Below are 17,795 nucleotides of genomic sequence, written 5' to 3' on the forward strand. Positions count from 1 at the left end.
ACATTTTTATGCTTTAAAATTAAAATCTATTCTTATTTATTTTAAAACTGAAAAATAGTGATTATTACTGTATTACTGTTATCATGTAAATGTCATTGAAAGTACTTTTTTCCATACAGAGGAAAAGATATAAAAATTATTTGCTTTGGTGGCAAATATAATAGGTGTGCCACTGAAGATGGGTAGATTAACTTCAGTTAAAAAGATGGATCAAAACTTCAAAAAGATCAACCTTGATCAGGGTCATAATGGTAAAGAATTTTTTTTCACTACAGAGGATCTTAATCCTTTGTTGTAACTGGGAGATACTCCATGGTATGCCTCTTACATGAGAAGCATATACTTCATTCCCCTGCCAAAACCACACAAAGGTGGGTGTCTCCTTCCTTTAAGCCCTGGCAAACAACTGCTGCTGGCACATGATCCGCACTGTCAAACAGATATGCCTACAAGTCACCCAAAGAAGTCAAGTGAAACATCCATTTCACTCGCAACCACAGTGGCAGCCGTGCTGGTGGAGGCATCAAGAGGTGTGGCGCCAGTAGTGTCCAGGGTCCTGTGGTCAGAGCAGTGCATCCTCACCGTACACTTCCTGTGGGCTGATTCTGACTGTGGCTCTGTTTGCTCAGGCTCCAGCAGCTCCTGTTCATTCCCTGAACCTGGGCTCTAAGCTTGTCCTTTCACTTCATTTTGTCAGATCTGCTTTTTATTATTTATAGTAGAGATAAATATTTGTCTCTAAAAATAGAGATTTTGACAAATGCATTAAAGGTGAATAGAAGTTTGACCAGACCATATCCACAGGTACTAGTGATACTGCAGATGGAGAGAGTAAAAAAAAGTAAAAGAATTGAAGTAGAAGAAAATACTGTGATTCGTAGTTGGTAATGGTCCACTGTGAACAAAGTTCCCATGAACTGAGAATTGAACTCATGAAAGAGGGCATTACGAAATAAGAGAAGTGACTGAGCTCCAGCTACCATAACAAAATATCACAGACTAGATGGCTTAAACAACAGGCATTTATTTTTGTCACAGTTCTAGAGGTTGGAAATCTGAGATCAGGAGCCGACATGGTCAGGTTCTGGTGACAGCCTTCTTGCTATGTCTTTATAGGGCCCAGAGAAACAATATGCTCTCTGCTCTCTTTTCTTAGAAGGGCATTAATCTTATCAAGGCCTCCACCCTCATGACCTCATCAACACCTAATTCTTTCCCAAGACCTCATCCCCAAATACCAACAATTAGAGGTTAGGGCTTCAACGTATGAAGTTGGAGTGGGATGTAGAGGAAGACACAATGCAATCCATAGCATAAGAAAAAACAGGTTTTAGCCAAAATCAAGAAGGCTTCATATGCTACATGTAGGGATTGAAGGGTTGGTGAGGGCAGGCTATGGAAAGCTTTTGTGCAAAGAGAGATCTGCTTAACACTCATGCTTGAGGAGTGTTAAAAAGATGGAACAAAACTTCAAAAAGATCAACCTTGATCAGGATCAATACTGCAATAGTAAAGGCAAATGATACAAAGGAGCCAAATTCAAGCAGTAGCAGAATGGGGGACAGGGTAGAGAAGAGTCTGGATTTGAGAGATATTTCAAATGTGGAACCAACAGGATTAAATCAGACATCTGGATGTGGGGGTGTAGAAGTGGGAGGGGTTGAGGGTGACTCAGAGATTTCAGGCTTGGGTAACTGGGAGGGTAGGGATGCCAATAATCAAATCAGAAGAGACAAAAGCAGGAGCTCGTTTGGAGCAATGGCAAGATCATGATTTTGGCTTTTGAAATGTTGAGTTTAAAGAGGTAATGGAACACCACATGGTATGTTCATGTTAGGAATAGTCTGGAGTTCAGGAGAGAGGTTAAGGTTGGTGAAGGAATTGGTGGTTCACTTGAAGACATGGAGGTGTTAACGCATGAGATCACCCTTGGGAGGGATAATAGAGGGAAGCAAAGGTCAAGAACAGAGACTTTGTAAACACCAGTAGACAATTTTCTGACATTGCAATAAAGCATTTACTGAGGAAAGAAGCAAGTTTGGACACATTGTCCTTCCTCAATGTCTTAAAAAGAGAAAAGTTGAGACAGGAGAGGGTGAGCAAGAGCCTCAATGTTGTTGAGATGGCTGGCAAAACAAGGATTTGAAGGGGCTTTTGGTAAGGTCACTGTGGATGAAATCTGAGTAGTATTGGTAGAGTGTGTGGTGGGGGGATGGAGGGTGAAGGGGGAACAAAACATACTGTAAATGGCTTATAAGGTGCAGAAATATAAACTGATCTTTCTACAAGTTTCTTTCAGAGATGGAATGGTAGCTCAAATTAACGGATGGCTTTTGGGTAGTTATTGGTTTTGTTCTTTGATAGTGGAAATTTTAGCAAGTCTAAGGAAATCATACTTCTCTACATCACATGGAAACTAATAGTGCACATCCTTATATGTAGAAAGATGCCTGATTAATATGTTTGACAAAGGAGAGAAAGCAATAAATATCTGCGTGTAAAGTGCTTAGCACAGTAAGTACTCAGTAATAATAGTTATTATTTTTATACTTTACATTTCCGTATCATTATAGAGGGATTTCTCCTTGTTGTTTGAAATCCTTTGTTCCTGTTCCAAGATTTTCTTTAAGTGGCATAAACAAACAAATGGCTCAAAGCAGACTGTGTTCATAGGAGAAGGTAACCTCTTTTGTAATGCAGTGGGAAAGGTGCCAAGAATTCTCCTTGATTTAAACTATCTCAATTTAGGAGGGGTCTGATGACTGAAATTACAGTGCCATAATTTTTTTTCCTATACGTGAAGGCACTTCAAATGCAAGTATATTTGGCACAGGCAGTTATGACAGAAGACAATACAGCACAGTGTTAACCCCTTGCTGTGTGTTAGCTTATTAGATCCTCTCTGAGTGAGAACTAGATGAAACAAGTATGGCGAGCCACAGAGGTTAAGTTGCTCTCCTCTCCCTTCAGGGAAGAGCCAGCCATTCTGCTATAGGGAGAGCAGTGAGCTGAGTGTCCACCTGTAGCACATGGTGTTTGAGCAGAGCTCACAATGTGCCTGGCCAGCCCCCAACCAGGGGGCTGAGGGGGATGGTGGTGGTGATTGAGCCATTTCTGCAGTGTAGGGCTCTCCTAATGGGAATCTCTGGTCAAGACTGGCCGAGACTCTCTCAGGTCTACACTGCGGTCTGAGACTCTCCCTATTCAATCTTGCTTCTACCTGCTTTCACAAGTATTATCCCCCTCCAATCTGCCAGTACATCTCAGTTTCCTAATTTTATTTCTAATATTACTCCTAAGTCTATCTCAGCTTCCGCTTCTTGGAGGATCCTAACAGAATTGGGACAATTTAAGAAAGGAGGTGGTAAGATGGGATCTGGGGACACGTTCTTGCTGGAAATGAGGCACGTACAGTCCACTAGGCAGCAAGCCAATTGCTAAAACCCACCAGTAGTGACTTGGGAGACTGTTCTGGTAGGGCTAAGAAAACTGATCTAACCTGGTTTAGTTTAACCAGGTTAAACTTGCCTGATATCAGCACTGGAAGTCTGATGTCTGATGGTTAGTCACCCTAGTGGAGAGAAATATCCTAATGAGGCCAATGATGTGGGAAGTTGAGAAGTCCCTGGAAACAATGCTTAGAGGGATAATGCGATTGACTGGCTCTTACTAAGTTGTGCTGGTGCCCTACAGAAGGAAATTGAAAAACTGAGGACAGCTAACAAACAAATCAAAATGGAGTGTGATGGTCAAAGTGCCTCTTAGTAGAAAGAACTTAATAGAAAGTTTTTGTTTCTGCAATGTCAGAGTAAAAAGAGCCGAAGGCCAGACTTAGGACTTATGAGCTAAGAGTCTAGGGATCTTCAAAGATGACTGAACACTCAGATAAGGCAGGTCTATTAGACCAAGGACAGGACCCTGGTTAGAAAAATCTAGACCCTGGGATCCCTGGATGGCTCAGGGGTTTGGTGCCTGCCTTTGGCCCAGGGCATGATCCTGGAGACCTGGGATCGAGTCCCACGTCAGGCTCCCTGCATGGAGCCTGCTTTCTCCCTCTGCTTGTGTCTCTGTCTCTCTCCCTCTCTCTATATGTCTATCTTGAATAAATAAATAAAATCTTTAAACAAAAAAAATAGAAAGAAAAATCTAGACCCTGACACGAGGGACGGAGACATCTGAGAGGATGTACATGAAGATTATGGTTCATTAGACTCCTCTAAACCCTTGGAGCCTTCAGATGTGACCTACCCCTACCTATGCAGTGCTAGCACTCCTCCCAGTCCCACCCACACCAGAAGACATTCTAACAGGGGTATGAGAAGCCTCTTTCCCCAGGGCAACAGGGACTCTCTCAAGATCTGCTTCTACCTCTTCTTCCTGCTGTCAGGCCCACAATTAGGGCTTAGTGGCTCAGGATGAGATGAACCCGATAAGGGAGGAGAGAGCCTCTATCCCCAAACTGCTGCATGAATTAGCCGATACATGACAGATGGAGCCAGGGGAGACCTATATGGCTGAATTTTGAGGGGGCTTTATCAAGGAGGCTGAAATATAAACAGATAAGGGAGTGTTTGTTGACATGAGTACTCTCCCTGGGGATGTGGGATTTTACTCTTGCAAGGCCCCCAGGAAAAAGTGAAAACTCCCTGCTGGGCAGGCTCCTAAAAGCCTGGTGAAATGAATTACTTCTCTCCATGAAGATGGCATGCCTGAATTGCTTTGGCAGATGGTGGAGGAAGGAATTAAAAGGCTCAGAGAAGTGGCATTGCTGAAATGGACATATAATATGAGCCTTAAGGACCCACCAAAGGATGATGTAGTATAGGAGGACCTCATGGACACACTGTCCATTTGAGGCACCAGGAATGTGCTAATGAGAAAGGCACAGAAATTGAGGGGTGCCTCTCCTCTGTAGGCCAAGATTGACGGTAGGACCCTACCCGCTGGAGTAGGGTCCTAGGAGGTTACCACGTAGCTGGGTCCTTTACATCCATGCAGATCCTGGGGAGCCTGAAGAAACAGAAGCCAGTGCTTTACCACTGGAAGCAGGAGTGGGTGTGGGTGTGTCCAATTATCATAACAATGAAGAAGGCCTGAGTGACAGCCAAGGTGACTTGACCAGCAGATAGTTTTAGAGAGGATTTATAGAACATAGTGCTCCCTAGAGGCAAAAGATGAGGAGTCAAGAAAAATACTGTATAACCACAAGGTAACAAGAATGCAGAGCTGAAAGTAGATGCCCCAATAAAAAGTTTTAATCCTTTGTGCAGTTTCCAAATCAGAATGAAACTAACTGAAGAGGCAGCTGGTGCCCAGAGAAAAGGACCCTGTGACTCTACAGAAAGTATATAATGTAAGGATTTTCCCAGTCCTTCCTCAAAAGGACTTCTGATCATTTATTCACGTGACTATCTATTGGGAAGAAGAGAATATCCAGATATTTTGAGACTATTGGACACAGAGTCTAAGGGGTCATTGATACCTGGAGACCTGAATTAGCATCATCATGGCCCCCGCTGGAGTAGGGTCCTAGGAGGACTACATAGTAAGTGAGTATGGGCCAAAGTGTCTAGGTCTGTGAACACATCCAGGTGGATGTGTTCCCCTTGGCAGGTGGAATATTGGGGAAATTCAGTGGGAAGCTTATGAAACTATACCCGCCCACTCCTGCCAAGATAGTAAATCAAAAGCAATACTGCATTGAGGGATGGAGGATGGTAAAGATTTGTCCACCACTTAGGATCTCAAGAATACAGGAGTGGTGGTTCTTATCTTATCTCCATTTAATGCAACAGTCTGGACAGATCCTGGAGAATGACTGTAGACTACTGAATCTTCAACCAAGTAGTAGTAACCACTGATTTGTCAAATGCATTTTTTTCTTATCTTGTTCAAAAAAGAGGATGAGAAAGAGTTCGCATTCACATGGAATAGGCAAATTTTACATCACCGTTTATGTCAATATGATATTAACCCTCCTGCACTTTGCCATATCATAGTCTGACATGACCATCATATTGATCCTCTGCATCAAAGATGACATGCTAAACTTTAAGCAAAATAAATAAAAGATGGTCAGCACACTGGAGGCCTTCGTAAGACACATGCACTCCAGATCTTGGGAGATAAACCCTATAAGATTCAAGGCCTGGGACATCAGTAAAGTTTTTAGGGATCCATTGACCAGGGACATATTACATATCCCATCCAAAGTAAAAGACAAATTATTGTATCTTGTACCCCCACCATAAAGAAAGCACAGCACCTTTAGATCACTTTGTTCTTGGGGACACACATCCCACACCTATGAATACTGCTCTGGCCTATATGCCAAGTGACATGAAAAGCTGCCAGCTTTAAGTGGGGCCTGGAACAGAAAAGATCCTGTGGGGTAAGCAGCCCTGCTACTTAGGCCACAAGATCCAGGAGACCCTATGGTTCTTGAGATGTCAGCAGTGGAAAGCATACAGTCTGGAGCTCATGACCAGCCCTACTGTGAAATTCAGTGTGGCTCTTGGAATTCAGGAGCAAGTCCATTACTTCTACAGCAGAGCTTAATGCATCTTTTGAAAAATAGACTTGAGCATGTTATTGGGCATGGAATAAATGGAATGTTTGATTCTGGGATATCAAATGACCACACATTCAGAGCTGCCCATTGCAATCTGGGTTCTGTTGGACCTGGTCAAAGTGATAGCGCCTACCATGGAGCTCTAATGAGCATTAAGCACTACCAATGCCAGTTAGATTATTATGTATCCAATTACTGTATGTTGTAAAGAAGTAAAAGGTAACTTAGAAGTCGTCATTTTAAAAGCAATTAAAGTTCTTTAACATCTCAAATGATGTGCAGAACATAAGATATTACAAATTAAGGATTATAAAAATAAAATATTCACTTAATTAAAATCAAAAGCACAATTAAAATCCAATCATCATGACCATTTATATTACTTTGTGTGTTTGAGCTATTTGGCTGCCTGGAAAATAAGACATGAGATAGGAATTTATGGAGTATACAGTTTTTCAACAACCTTCCTAATTTATACTGTGCAACATTCAATTAAAATCAATCAATTCAATTAAATCAATCAACACAGTAGGAGTAGTTTTCTTCACCTACTGTGTGTGAGGCACTGCACTCTGAAGATCACAGGGCATGTGGCTGCCTCCTTTTCACTGGGCACATACCAGGAAGCAGTGCAATATAAGAGACCAAATGCTGGCTTTGGAGTGACACTGGCCTGTGTCCTATTTCTGGTTCCAATGAATATTAGCGATACAACCTTGGGCAAGTTAATTAGCCTCTTGTATCTTCAGTTTTGTTCCCTGTAACATGAAGATGGCCATACTTTCATTCCAGCCACTGTGAAGATTAAGTTCTATAAACTACTTAGTAGGAGGCTGGGAGGCTTACTTTCCAATAAATGGAAGCTGGGGGACAGAGGGTTGAGATACAGGAGCAGGATGCCCAGGGATTTGGCTAAGTTTAGCCATAGCATCGAAGGAAGCTGATGATGGTGTGCAAACCCCACACACAGTGCACACTGGAGCACTGAGATCTTGGTCTAGATCAGACTTTCTTTTTCCTTTGTTCTAAGAGAAAATGCTTAGGGATTCCCAGCTGCTCAAATCTACACTCCCCTTGCCATTGCTCAGGGTCTTGACAGTTCACAGAGTCCAAGCTTATTCCGTTTCTCAGAAACTAGGAATTTCATTTCATTTCACTTCATTTCATCTGACTCTGGTCTCATCAACCCCAGGGCTCTCACTCTTAAGAGAACCAGCTAAATCCAAATCCTTATTTCATGTCTGAGATTCCTTGACAATCTCCTTAAAATATTCCCTTTACTTTTAGTTTCTTTCCTTTCTAGTTCCCTTTTTACACTTTATCAGACCATTTTAAATAAGGAGGTTATATCAGCATGTACAGGCTGGATGCATTCTAGTATTCCATATATATTTATGGAATTGAATTAAATAAAATAATTCTGAAGCACTACTGTAATGTAATTTTTCAACTCCGCATTACTTGTTAACCCAAATGTGAAGCCTCAGGTTGGTTTACCATGTGTTTCTGATTTATTTATCCTTGCTAATCCTTAAATCCCCCATATATTCCCCATCTGAGGTTCCCCCTCACTTTTTCCTAATTGTATCTGCAGTCTCCTGCTCACACTGTCCTCTTACCTGGAATGCCTCTTCTTTCCCTATTCAAATCGTATTCATCTTCAAAACCCAGCCCAAGTACCACTTACTTCTGAAGCACTCTCTCATAGTGCTTGGCAATAGTGATCTCTTCCCTCTTGGACACTGAGTGGCTCTCACTGTCAGAACTAGATATACTGACAATCATACTCCAACTAGAACTTTATTATTCACTATCTTCAGGGAAAACGTATCTAGTAGGCATGGTACCTAGGGCCCATGATACTTTTAGGGACCAATAAAACTGTCTTAATTTCTTTTTCAAAACAGAAGGAAAAGTGAAAATTTAGGTTAAAAAATGTTTAACATGTTATTTATAAATTTGTTTCTATGGCAATGAGGTTGTAAAAGTATACATTTTTGTTTCAAAGGCAGAAGAGGCCCTGAGAGCACAAGTTAAGTGCCTACGGCCGACAAAAGTCATAATGGAGCCCTGACTATACCTTGTATTGTCCTATGAGAGTAAATTCTGTTTTCCTAAATAGGATGTACAAATGTTGCCAGGAATCCCCAACCTGGAATTTGTTAACACATAAGGACAAACATATTAATGGAATATTAATGGAATATTAATGGAATTATATGACATATTAATGGAATTCTATGACATATTTTTCAATATTTCAAAGAGCTTAATAGAATAGTGTATTTACCCACAATAAGCCCACATGCACTAACTAAAATGTCAGTACTCTTTACTTTGGCCGGAACTATATTAAGTCATTTGGCAACACTGCTGATCTCACGCTGCTTCGTGGTTCTGATGCATTGTGGAAGACGCAGGAATTTCTGGGATGTGCCTGGAGAACCAGACACCATTATAAAGCCATGAGTCAATCACAGAATACCTAATCATAAGTCTCACTTACAGAAGCCAGGGAAAACTATGGTAAAGATGCAGAGTATACATGTGTCTTTAGTCATTTACGCTTGTTATTTAATAGTTGTATGTGTGCAATTTTAATAACTGTATGTGTACAATTTCAACACAACATAATTCTACTTTTATTATTATGGGCCACTGTTCAATATCTGGGCCTAAGTTGGGATTGGAAAGCATTATATTAGATAGAAGATTTAGAAATACAAAGTTCATGGAGGAATGTGGGACAAGAAGACGGTAAATTATAAAAGGGGTCCCTTGGTAATGAAAACATTGGAACTCAATGGGTACTTTGCAGATGTCTTTAGTAACCTCCCTGCTCCCTATGACACTTAGCTGAAGGCTGACAGGACAAATGTCAATCGACTAATAATAGTGGTCACAGCAGCAGTAGTCGCGGTAATAGCAGAGCAGTCACAGTATAAGTGGGTGCTCAATAAATACTGTTTGATAGATTATCTACCAGACACAAATTTGCTCATTTGAAATCTAGAGCACAGGGATCTTATACATTTCAGCATTAAATTGCTTCTGAGCAGGGAAGATTTAGAGGAATGGCTTTCTGATGGCAGCCAGATCTCATCAGTCATTCAAGACAAATATATTGAAGGTAACCCAGAGCTTTTCTTTTTACCCACCCCGATGGTTCTCCACCAAACACAATCCCTGTCCAGTCTCATGACATTAAATGCTGCAGGCAAGCTGCCATGTGTTCCCCAAATTCCTGTACCCCAGAATGAGGACCTGTGCATTGCCCTATATAGACTAGGGAAAATGCTACTAAAGGAGGGGCTGGGGATGCCTGGGTGGCTCAGCGGTTAAGCGGTTAAGCATCTGCCTTCAGCTCAGGGAGTGATCCCACGGTCCTGGGATTGAGTCCCATGTCGGGCTCCCTGCATGGAGCCTGCTTCTCCCTCTGCCTATGTCTCTGCCTCTCTCTCTCTCTCTGTCTCTCATGAATAAATAAATAAAATCTTAAAAAAATAAAAATAAAGGAGGGGTTGCTCTCAGAGTCTCTCAGGGAAAATCTCTTGAGAAGGAGCAAGGCCTGGCTACTGAGCTGTCCCAGCGCCTCCCTCCCCCCACCAGCTAAACACAACCCATGAGAGAAGCAAGGTTTGACTACCAGTAAAACCACAGATCACCTTCACAGAATCCTGAGGATAGCAAATTCTTGTTTTGAGGGTTAGGATGGTTTGTTTACAGCAAAAGATAATGGAAAAAGGCCAACAAGCATAGCTGACTCTTTCTCTTTCTTTCTTTTTTCTTTCTTCTTTCTTTCTTTTTCTAAAGATTTTCAGAAAAATCAACATAAGGCCAGAATTGGAAGTAACCTAAAGAGATTATTTTAGGTCTTTCTGTTTCACTGGAAAGTCACCAAACATTATTTCTCATTCTCAACTTTGAAGTTCATTTGACTTTAATTAGAAAAACTTCTCGTTTTATATGAAATGAATAACACAAAGCTAAATTTAAGTATTATTCTAACGTGACTTAACACTGAATTATAAATTTAATGGTTGAGGGTTAAATAACCTTCAGAATTTTTTTCCTGGGAATCCAACAACATTTGCAAAAATAGGCATAGAGATATATATTTTTTCCCCCTGAAAGTTCTCAGTAAAGCAAAAGAGAACAACTCTGTTATCAAATTATCCCCAAAGCCTTAATTAAAGTCAAATGCTAAGGGAGACTTCAAGTTCCTTAATTTTATTGACTAATCCACAAAGAGAAACATCAGAAAAATATGCCTCAGTTCTTATTCAAAGACTTCATAATAGAGCTTATTTATTTTATGTATTTACGTATGTTTATAACACCTCTACAACATTAAACAAATTTATCTCTACCTAAATACAGCAATAAGCCTGTTTCCACAGAAAATACTGAATATACAGCTGTTTTCCTATTTACCTACTCATCAAAATTCTGGCAAGTATTTCATGAGATGGGGTGTTGAAACACCCCAACATTTCTATTATAAAGTTTTCCCAAGGTGTCTCTAGTGAAGCTGGGAAGAAATATATATGTATAAGGGTTCAAATATAACAGTAAAACCTGACTGTAATGCCTACATTTGCAGCAGGAGTTATATTCAGAGTTGCCATAGCAGCCACCCACACTCACACACTCATAAAGGGATGGTAGGGAAGAGAGAAAAGCAGTTAGCAGAGAACAGAATCTATTGTTAAAAAGACAGAGGTACTCTGCAATGTAATTACAAGTAGGAATCCTGACTTTTAGTCCAAACCACTGTTTAGTGATAGAAGATTTCCGAGTGCTGGAGTGTTATTAAATGTTTTTTTCTCTAAACATATCTACCATCTGAACCTTTGGCCGTAACCTTTACGCATAAAAGTTACTTAGGTTATGTGGCAGCAGGAGGAAATTCAGCTGACCATGCACATATTGGAGCTAATATAATTTAATAGTCCTTTTCTGGAATATTTGGAATCATTGTAGCCAGGAAAATGGGTGATTCTATGGATTTGGAACAGGCTGCTTCGCTTTCTGAGTGTCCTCACCTGTGAAATGGGCATCATAATACTACATCAAGAAGTTTTTATGAGGATTCAATAAATCAGTACAAATAATCAATTACTACATAAATTACTACATAAATTATCATATAATTATATATATAAGAAGTGGCTAAAACACATGCAGCTGACGAGAGGCAAGACAAGATATGAAGATTTCTCCGGGACTTCAAAGGATAATACCTTCTCCCAAAGCAATGCCTTTGAAAACACGATTTTGGCAGGACAAAAATATCAAGTATTTATAATACTAGCACATTCACCACCACTGGCAAACCCTGGTTTGCCAGCAAAATCTATCATCTATTAGTGCTAAAATAAACATGTAATGGGATTTGGGCTCAGAGAGTATTCTGGAATTGGTCTCAAGTCATTGGCTTGATCACATATGTATATGCAGACATTTGCAATTCATACTCGGATACAAATAACAATGTCAGATTTAGATGTGATGACAGTGAATGAAAAGTATTTTGTGACTTCTGATTCACTCAAGTTTTAAAATCTTCATTTTAAGGCTGCATGCTTCATATTTTAAGAGAGGTGGGACATGCAGTCAAGCAATATAATGAATAGAAAGAATGTGCGTGGATAAACAGATTTCATATCAAGTTGGAATTACATTAGAATGGAAAGCAGAAAGCAAAGCTGATGGGATAAAGAAATCAGGAGAAATGGGAGGAGCAGAGTTGGGAGCACACTGAGAGGGGACTCAGGGAGGTGCAGCAGACGTCAGAAGACTGTGGAAGAGAAAATGGATAGGATGAGATTCGATTTTTAACTCCAGAAAGCCTTTTTTGATGGGATTTTTAAAAGTCTGGGCTGCGAGGGATAGAATTGCCTCAGCTAGAAAACTTCAGAAATGTTAAAATGCATATGCTTATGGCTTCCGAAATTATCCTGCCATTGTGAGTGGTATGTACAGTGCTGTATTTTTCCCCCTAAATTGTTGCTTATTTAGTAAGTTTATTTCCAATCTCAAGGAGAGGTGTCATAGGGTGTTACTGTGGATTCTCTCTGCTTTTTAGAGATAAGCCGGCATGATTGCATCAAGAATATCAGAAATATTTCCATAATCAAAAAACTCCTTGTGGGTAGAATTAATTTTTTAAGTCATCAGTAATGACCAAATTTGGTTGCATTTAGGTCCTGAGATCTCAGTCAGTGAGCTGAAAACAGAAGAAAATAGCTATTGGCATTGCTGGAATGGAGAACCCCAAAAGTCTTTTAAATTCTCTGAACTTCTTACTGTAGCCATGGCAAAGCCTACAGAGCACACTTTTGGAGTCCAGCTCCATAGTTACAGGCAGATCCTGGTAATAGAGGGGAGGGCTGATGGCAGGATTCTGGGGCCAAGAACTGCCTGTCAAGGCTGCCCTTCTTTCTACTCCTGCAAATCCAGTAAAGTGCTCAACCATGACCATTTACTTCCACCTAGAGGTCCGGGACAGCTGCAGTAGAAGCCTAGCTCTCACCTCTGAAATGATGGCAAAGACTCAAGAATAAAAGGGAAAAACATAATTTATAAGGACATTTTGGCTAGTTCTCGGAGAAAATATTAAAACTAGTTGAGACATTATGATGACATAGTTACGAATAACCAAACTAAAATCTTTCTTAAAAAGAGTTCTCTTTTCCCCGCCTCCACCAGAAAAATATTAGAGCTTGAGTAGGCAGCTAAGAGGCCAGGATAGTTTTCTTAATTGGGTTATTACAAGATTATGGGGACTGCTACGGGACAAATTTGTTTCCATTAAGCCCTATTTAACATAAAGATAAACATATTCTCAAATAGAAATGCTAATGGCTGTATTTTTTAATACAACCAACTACCCACACATAATCTCATGAGAGTCAACTGACTTAATTTTATCCGCAGTACAAACAGCTATTATTAAAAATAAATTAAGTGGCCTACAGAAAGCTGTTAATGTGACTTCCATTATGGCAGAAAAAATAATTTCCTCACTGGAAGAATTAACAGAAAGATAGACTAAAACTGGTTAATAATCCTTGCTTACCGTCAGATACATAGCTGCATAGACGCTGAGAGCCGCTTCTTTGGATGGAAACGTTTTCCTTGCCCTCATGATGAGATCTGGGTTGCCCGTGCAGGCCTCCTCCCCACTGATGAATTGTGTATACTGCTGACATCCGAGTGCTGTATAGTTGGGCTTACACAGGGCAAGAAAATGTGGAGCCAGATTCCCTGTAACCACTTGCCCCGCATTTACAAAGATATCTGTAGCAAATAGCCCAAATGTATAAATACCTGAGGAAGAAAACAAACCATTGTAACTCTGTTTTTTGTTGTTTTTCTGGTTTTTTTTGTTTGTTTGTTTTTGTTTTTTGTTTGTTTGTTTTTGTATTTCAGTCTATAATAAGCCAACATGGCAACATTTTGGAAACTACAAAATAATTCATACATTAATACATATACGTACATACATATGGTTCCTTCCATTTCACTTCTTTCCAGCTCTTTGCTTTCTGGAGTGATGAGAGTGTTAAATCATTTAACATATCGCGCTGTCTACCACTGGCTACAATTTTATGCATGGCAGGTTTGTAAGACATAAGATAAAGAAGAAGACTAGAGTTGGGTAATGTGGTTTTTAACAAGGAGACATGCTTCTTTGGAGAGGGCTCCGTCTCTCACCTTGTACTAATGTTGGCAATCTGTATTTTCCCTATTTTGAAAATATTTTGCATCTTACAAACATAAAGCCAAGCAGTTGTCTCCCTTTGATTATGCCTCTTAAACCCATCCAGACTGATGTTAACTCTGTTGGAGGTGCCAATTAGCAGTAAAATCCAATGCCATTAGCTTTCATTTAAATATCACGGAAAATCTTAAGAAGAATGGTTCAGATTAATTTTTAACCTGCTTTTACAAATATATTTTAAAAAGTCACATAACAGCTAGTAACTTAGTCCCACCTTATATTTTATATTTGTATTTTAATTTATCAAATTTGGGGCAATTTCATAAATAATAATGCAATCAAAATGATAATTTGTCAATTATCTTTATAGCATTGACATTTATTTGTTTTGGTAATCGGAAGGTAGAAAATTAGGTATACAGAGATTTTTTTTGTCCCTTGAAAGGAATGTGACAATTTACTCAAGTTTTAAAAATTTCTTTCTAAATTCAATATCACTGGTCATTAGAATCAAAATTTGTCTTTCTCTTTAGGTAGAGTAGGCAAAATAAATTCCTTAGTATCATTTTCAACTAAACTGACAGATACAACCTTTGAGGATATGGTACCAATGTGAAAAAACTATTATTTTTAATTTAGGGAAATAATATTCAAATCAGGTATTTTTACATTATAAATGATTAGAGACAGAATACTTTCCAAACAGTTTCTTCATTAAACAGTCATATGGTTCTATTAGAATAATCAGACACTTATCTTTTAGTCATAGATTTCTGGATTGCTTATTTGCTAGACCTTTATACTTAATTATTGGCTATTATGCAGGAAACAAATAATTTTGTTGTGCAGGATCAAATAATTTTCCAGCATCAGAAGCATGGCTATCCTTTTAATTTTTGAAGTATAAGATTATAAAAGGCTGATGCACATAAATCTGCACATAGCAAAACTGTGTATGCAAATGGTCGTGAAACAAAAACCTTAGTTCTTTATCTAAAAATGTTAAAAGAAAATAATAAAAGCTCTTTCTTTACATCTTCCCAGCATGTCATGAGTCATACAAGTAATGCTATCAAAAGTAGAAACTTAGGAGAGGCAGAGAAATGAAAGAGAATGGAGCTCAATAAAATGCTCTTGTACGTAACCTCTCCTTCCAATCATCATGCCCCAGCACAGGAACCTAAATGGCAAGTCTTCATCTCTACTCCCTTGAAATTTAGGCTAAGATGTACTCATCTTATTTAACCAAACCCTTCTTTTTATCTGCTGTAATAAGGTTTCCTGTGTAAAATAGAGAGAAATATTTGATAAGGATACGGAAATATCTCTTGATACTTGCAAAGTTCCCAAATGTGCTTTTAAATTAAAATATTCATTGCATTAGGCCCAAGGCCAATATTGTACTACAAAGATACTTATTAAAGTGAGATCCCATGAGTGTATCCACAGTGCTGACCACCAGGATAAACTCCCTACAAAGAATGATGCCCTATTATGCAGTAATGTTTTGCTTATAAACTTCCCATTTTAAACAACTAGAAATACCCAGATCATTATGAACAAGCGAAAAGAAACAAATCAAGCACTCCTAAATATTTTATAAAATCACATAATAAGAAACATACGGAGATTTAAAGTATGCTTTATTTTGTGCCATAATTCTTTAGAAATACATGTGCAAATGCAAAACATACCTACTTAAGTAGGCTTAATAAAATTTGCTTTAACAGTATTTTTGGAAAGTGTCAATTTCATCATTTTTAGTTATGAGTATATTATTGCTTATTTTTTTATTAAAAGACTCATGCAAAGATTACGGAGTATTGATGCATGTGAAAAAAATAGCTTTTTAAAGTTTCATATAAAAGTTATTACTTCAACAGTATAAATGAGGGCTTTGGAGATGTATAACTTGATGGCAATAGAAAGAACAGTCCGAGATAAGAAGACCTTTTGTCTTTAGAGAGATTCAAAGGTATGATGACATCTGATTAATCTTTAAGTGGGTTTATATATAGATTAGGTGATCTGAGCATAATATCTCCAAAGTCTTCATCTTGATCCCATTGATATGAAATATATATTGAAGGATACAGTACCTTAATCTAAACACAAGTCAAAATTTATCTTAAATTTTATTAGTATATAAAGACATACTTTTATCTGATAAATACAGGAAATGATAATTTATATTAAACTTTATTGTGTCAGTTAAAAAAATTGTCTTGGCCAAATTTCTATTGAATTGAAATGATTTGCATTAATTCATCAATGCTTATATGTATTAGAGCTAGAATTTCAGACTGAAGGTTAAAGTCAGTTAATCTTTTTCTAAAATTTGTTTTAATTTTATTTTTTAAAATTTAATTCCAGTATATTTAACATACAATGTTATGTTAGTTTCAGGTGTACAATATGTAATAGTAAATCTTTTCCTCTAATAAAATCACTAATATGTTTTTGTTCACATTAAAAAAAAAAGCTCAGAGGTAGTGCTACATCTGGCAGTTAACGAATACAACATACCTTTTCTTTGCCAAGCTATCTTTCTTGTTTTTCATGACACTGAACAGTCTAACTAGATTATCATTTCTCCCCAACCATTGTTTCTGAAATTTCATAAACACAGTAAATAATTTCTTTTAATTATATAATTTTTAGTTTCTTAATGAATATTAAACATCCAAGTGTAGTGTTATTTTTTTTTCTTAAAGTAATATGGAAATGATACCTGAGGTGTAGCCACATGAACGTAGTATGCAATGTTATTTTTTAATTTTTTTTATTTTTTGCAATGTTATTTTTAAAGCCAAACTAAAACATTTCATATAAAATATAATCCAGTATTTGCATAGGATTAAAATGCTGATCATTTTAGGGGTTAGCTTACACATAAATATGATTGCAGCAACAATAAAAATAATTCAGTGAACACATACCCAGAAATCGTACAGTTCGCCGCACCAGTGGATTTATATAGCAACAATCTCCAGTTAAAATAGTTTTCTCCTGGTTTTCAAAATCCCGTGTGGCCAGTTGTAGGCAAAACACAGCAGTTTCTCCAACTATTATCTTGCAAGGAAATAAAAGGTTAAAGAACATTAGAATTTAAGCAGTGTAAATGAAGAATAATTTTATAGAAAAAATGCAAAAAAGTAACTCCTCTGAGTGATAACAATCTCAATATAAAACTGAATCATATTTACTTAACTAAACCCTTTTATTAGAACCTTATCTCTATGTGTACAACCCATATTTCTCTCAATTCAAGGGAGTATTAAGCTGATAAATTATGAATCCAAACGGACCATTCCATTTTTGTATGGATTTAGTTAAAAAAAATTTACAAAGGATCTTTGCTTTAAGGATGCACTCATTTATTTTTGGTATGTAACTGAATTTCATGTTTTATTTTTAAGGGATTATGTCTTGCTTAAATTTGACAGTGCCACAGAAATCAATGAATTTTCTGATGAAAATTTTCTATGAAAGTATTCT

The 17,795-nt window shown here is 38.1% G+C and overlaps 1 protein-coding gene across 1 annotated transcript in view; it reads right to left on the reverse strand.

The window, feature by feature from the left end:
* The window catches only part of PLPPR5 (phospholipid phosphatase related 5), a 120,814-nt gene that overhangs the window by 61,957 nt on the left and 41,062 nt on the right, over positions 1-17,795 (reverse strand). Inside the window, exons 2-3 of the mRNA XM_072834656.1 lie at positions 17,237-17,369; positions 13,653-13,903 (exon numbers count right to left, since the gene is read on the reverse strand). Of these exons, the coding sequence (XP_072690757.1) occupies positions 13,653-13,903; positions 17,237-17,369 (384 nt within the window). The remainder of the gene's footprint in view (positions 1-13,652; positions 13,904-17,236; positions 17,370-17,795) is intronic.

The sequence above is a fragment of the Canis lupus genome, chromosome 8 (assembly GCF_048164855.1).
Source record: "Canis lupus baileyi chromosome 8, mCanLup2.hap1, whole genome shotgun sequence".
Lineage (NCBI taxonomy): Eukaryota > Metazoa > Chordata > Mammalia > Carnivora > Canidae > Canis > Canis lupus.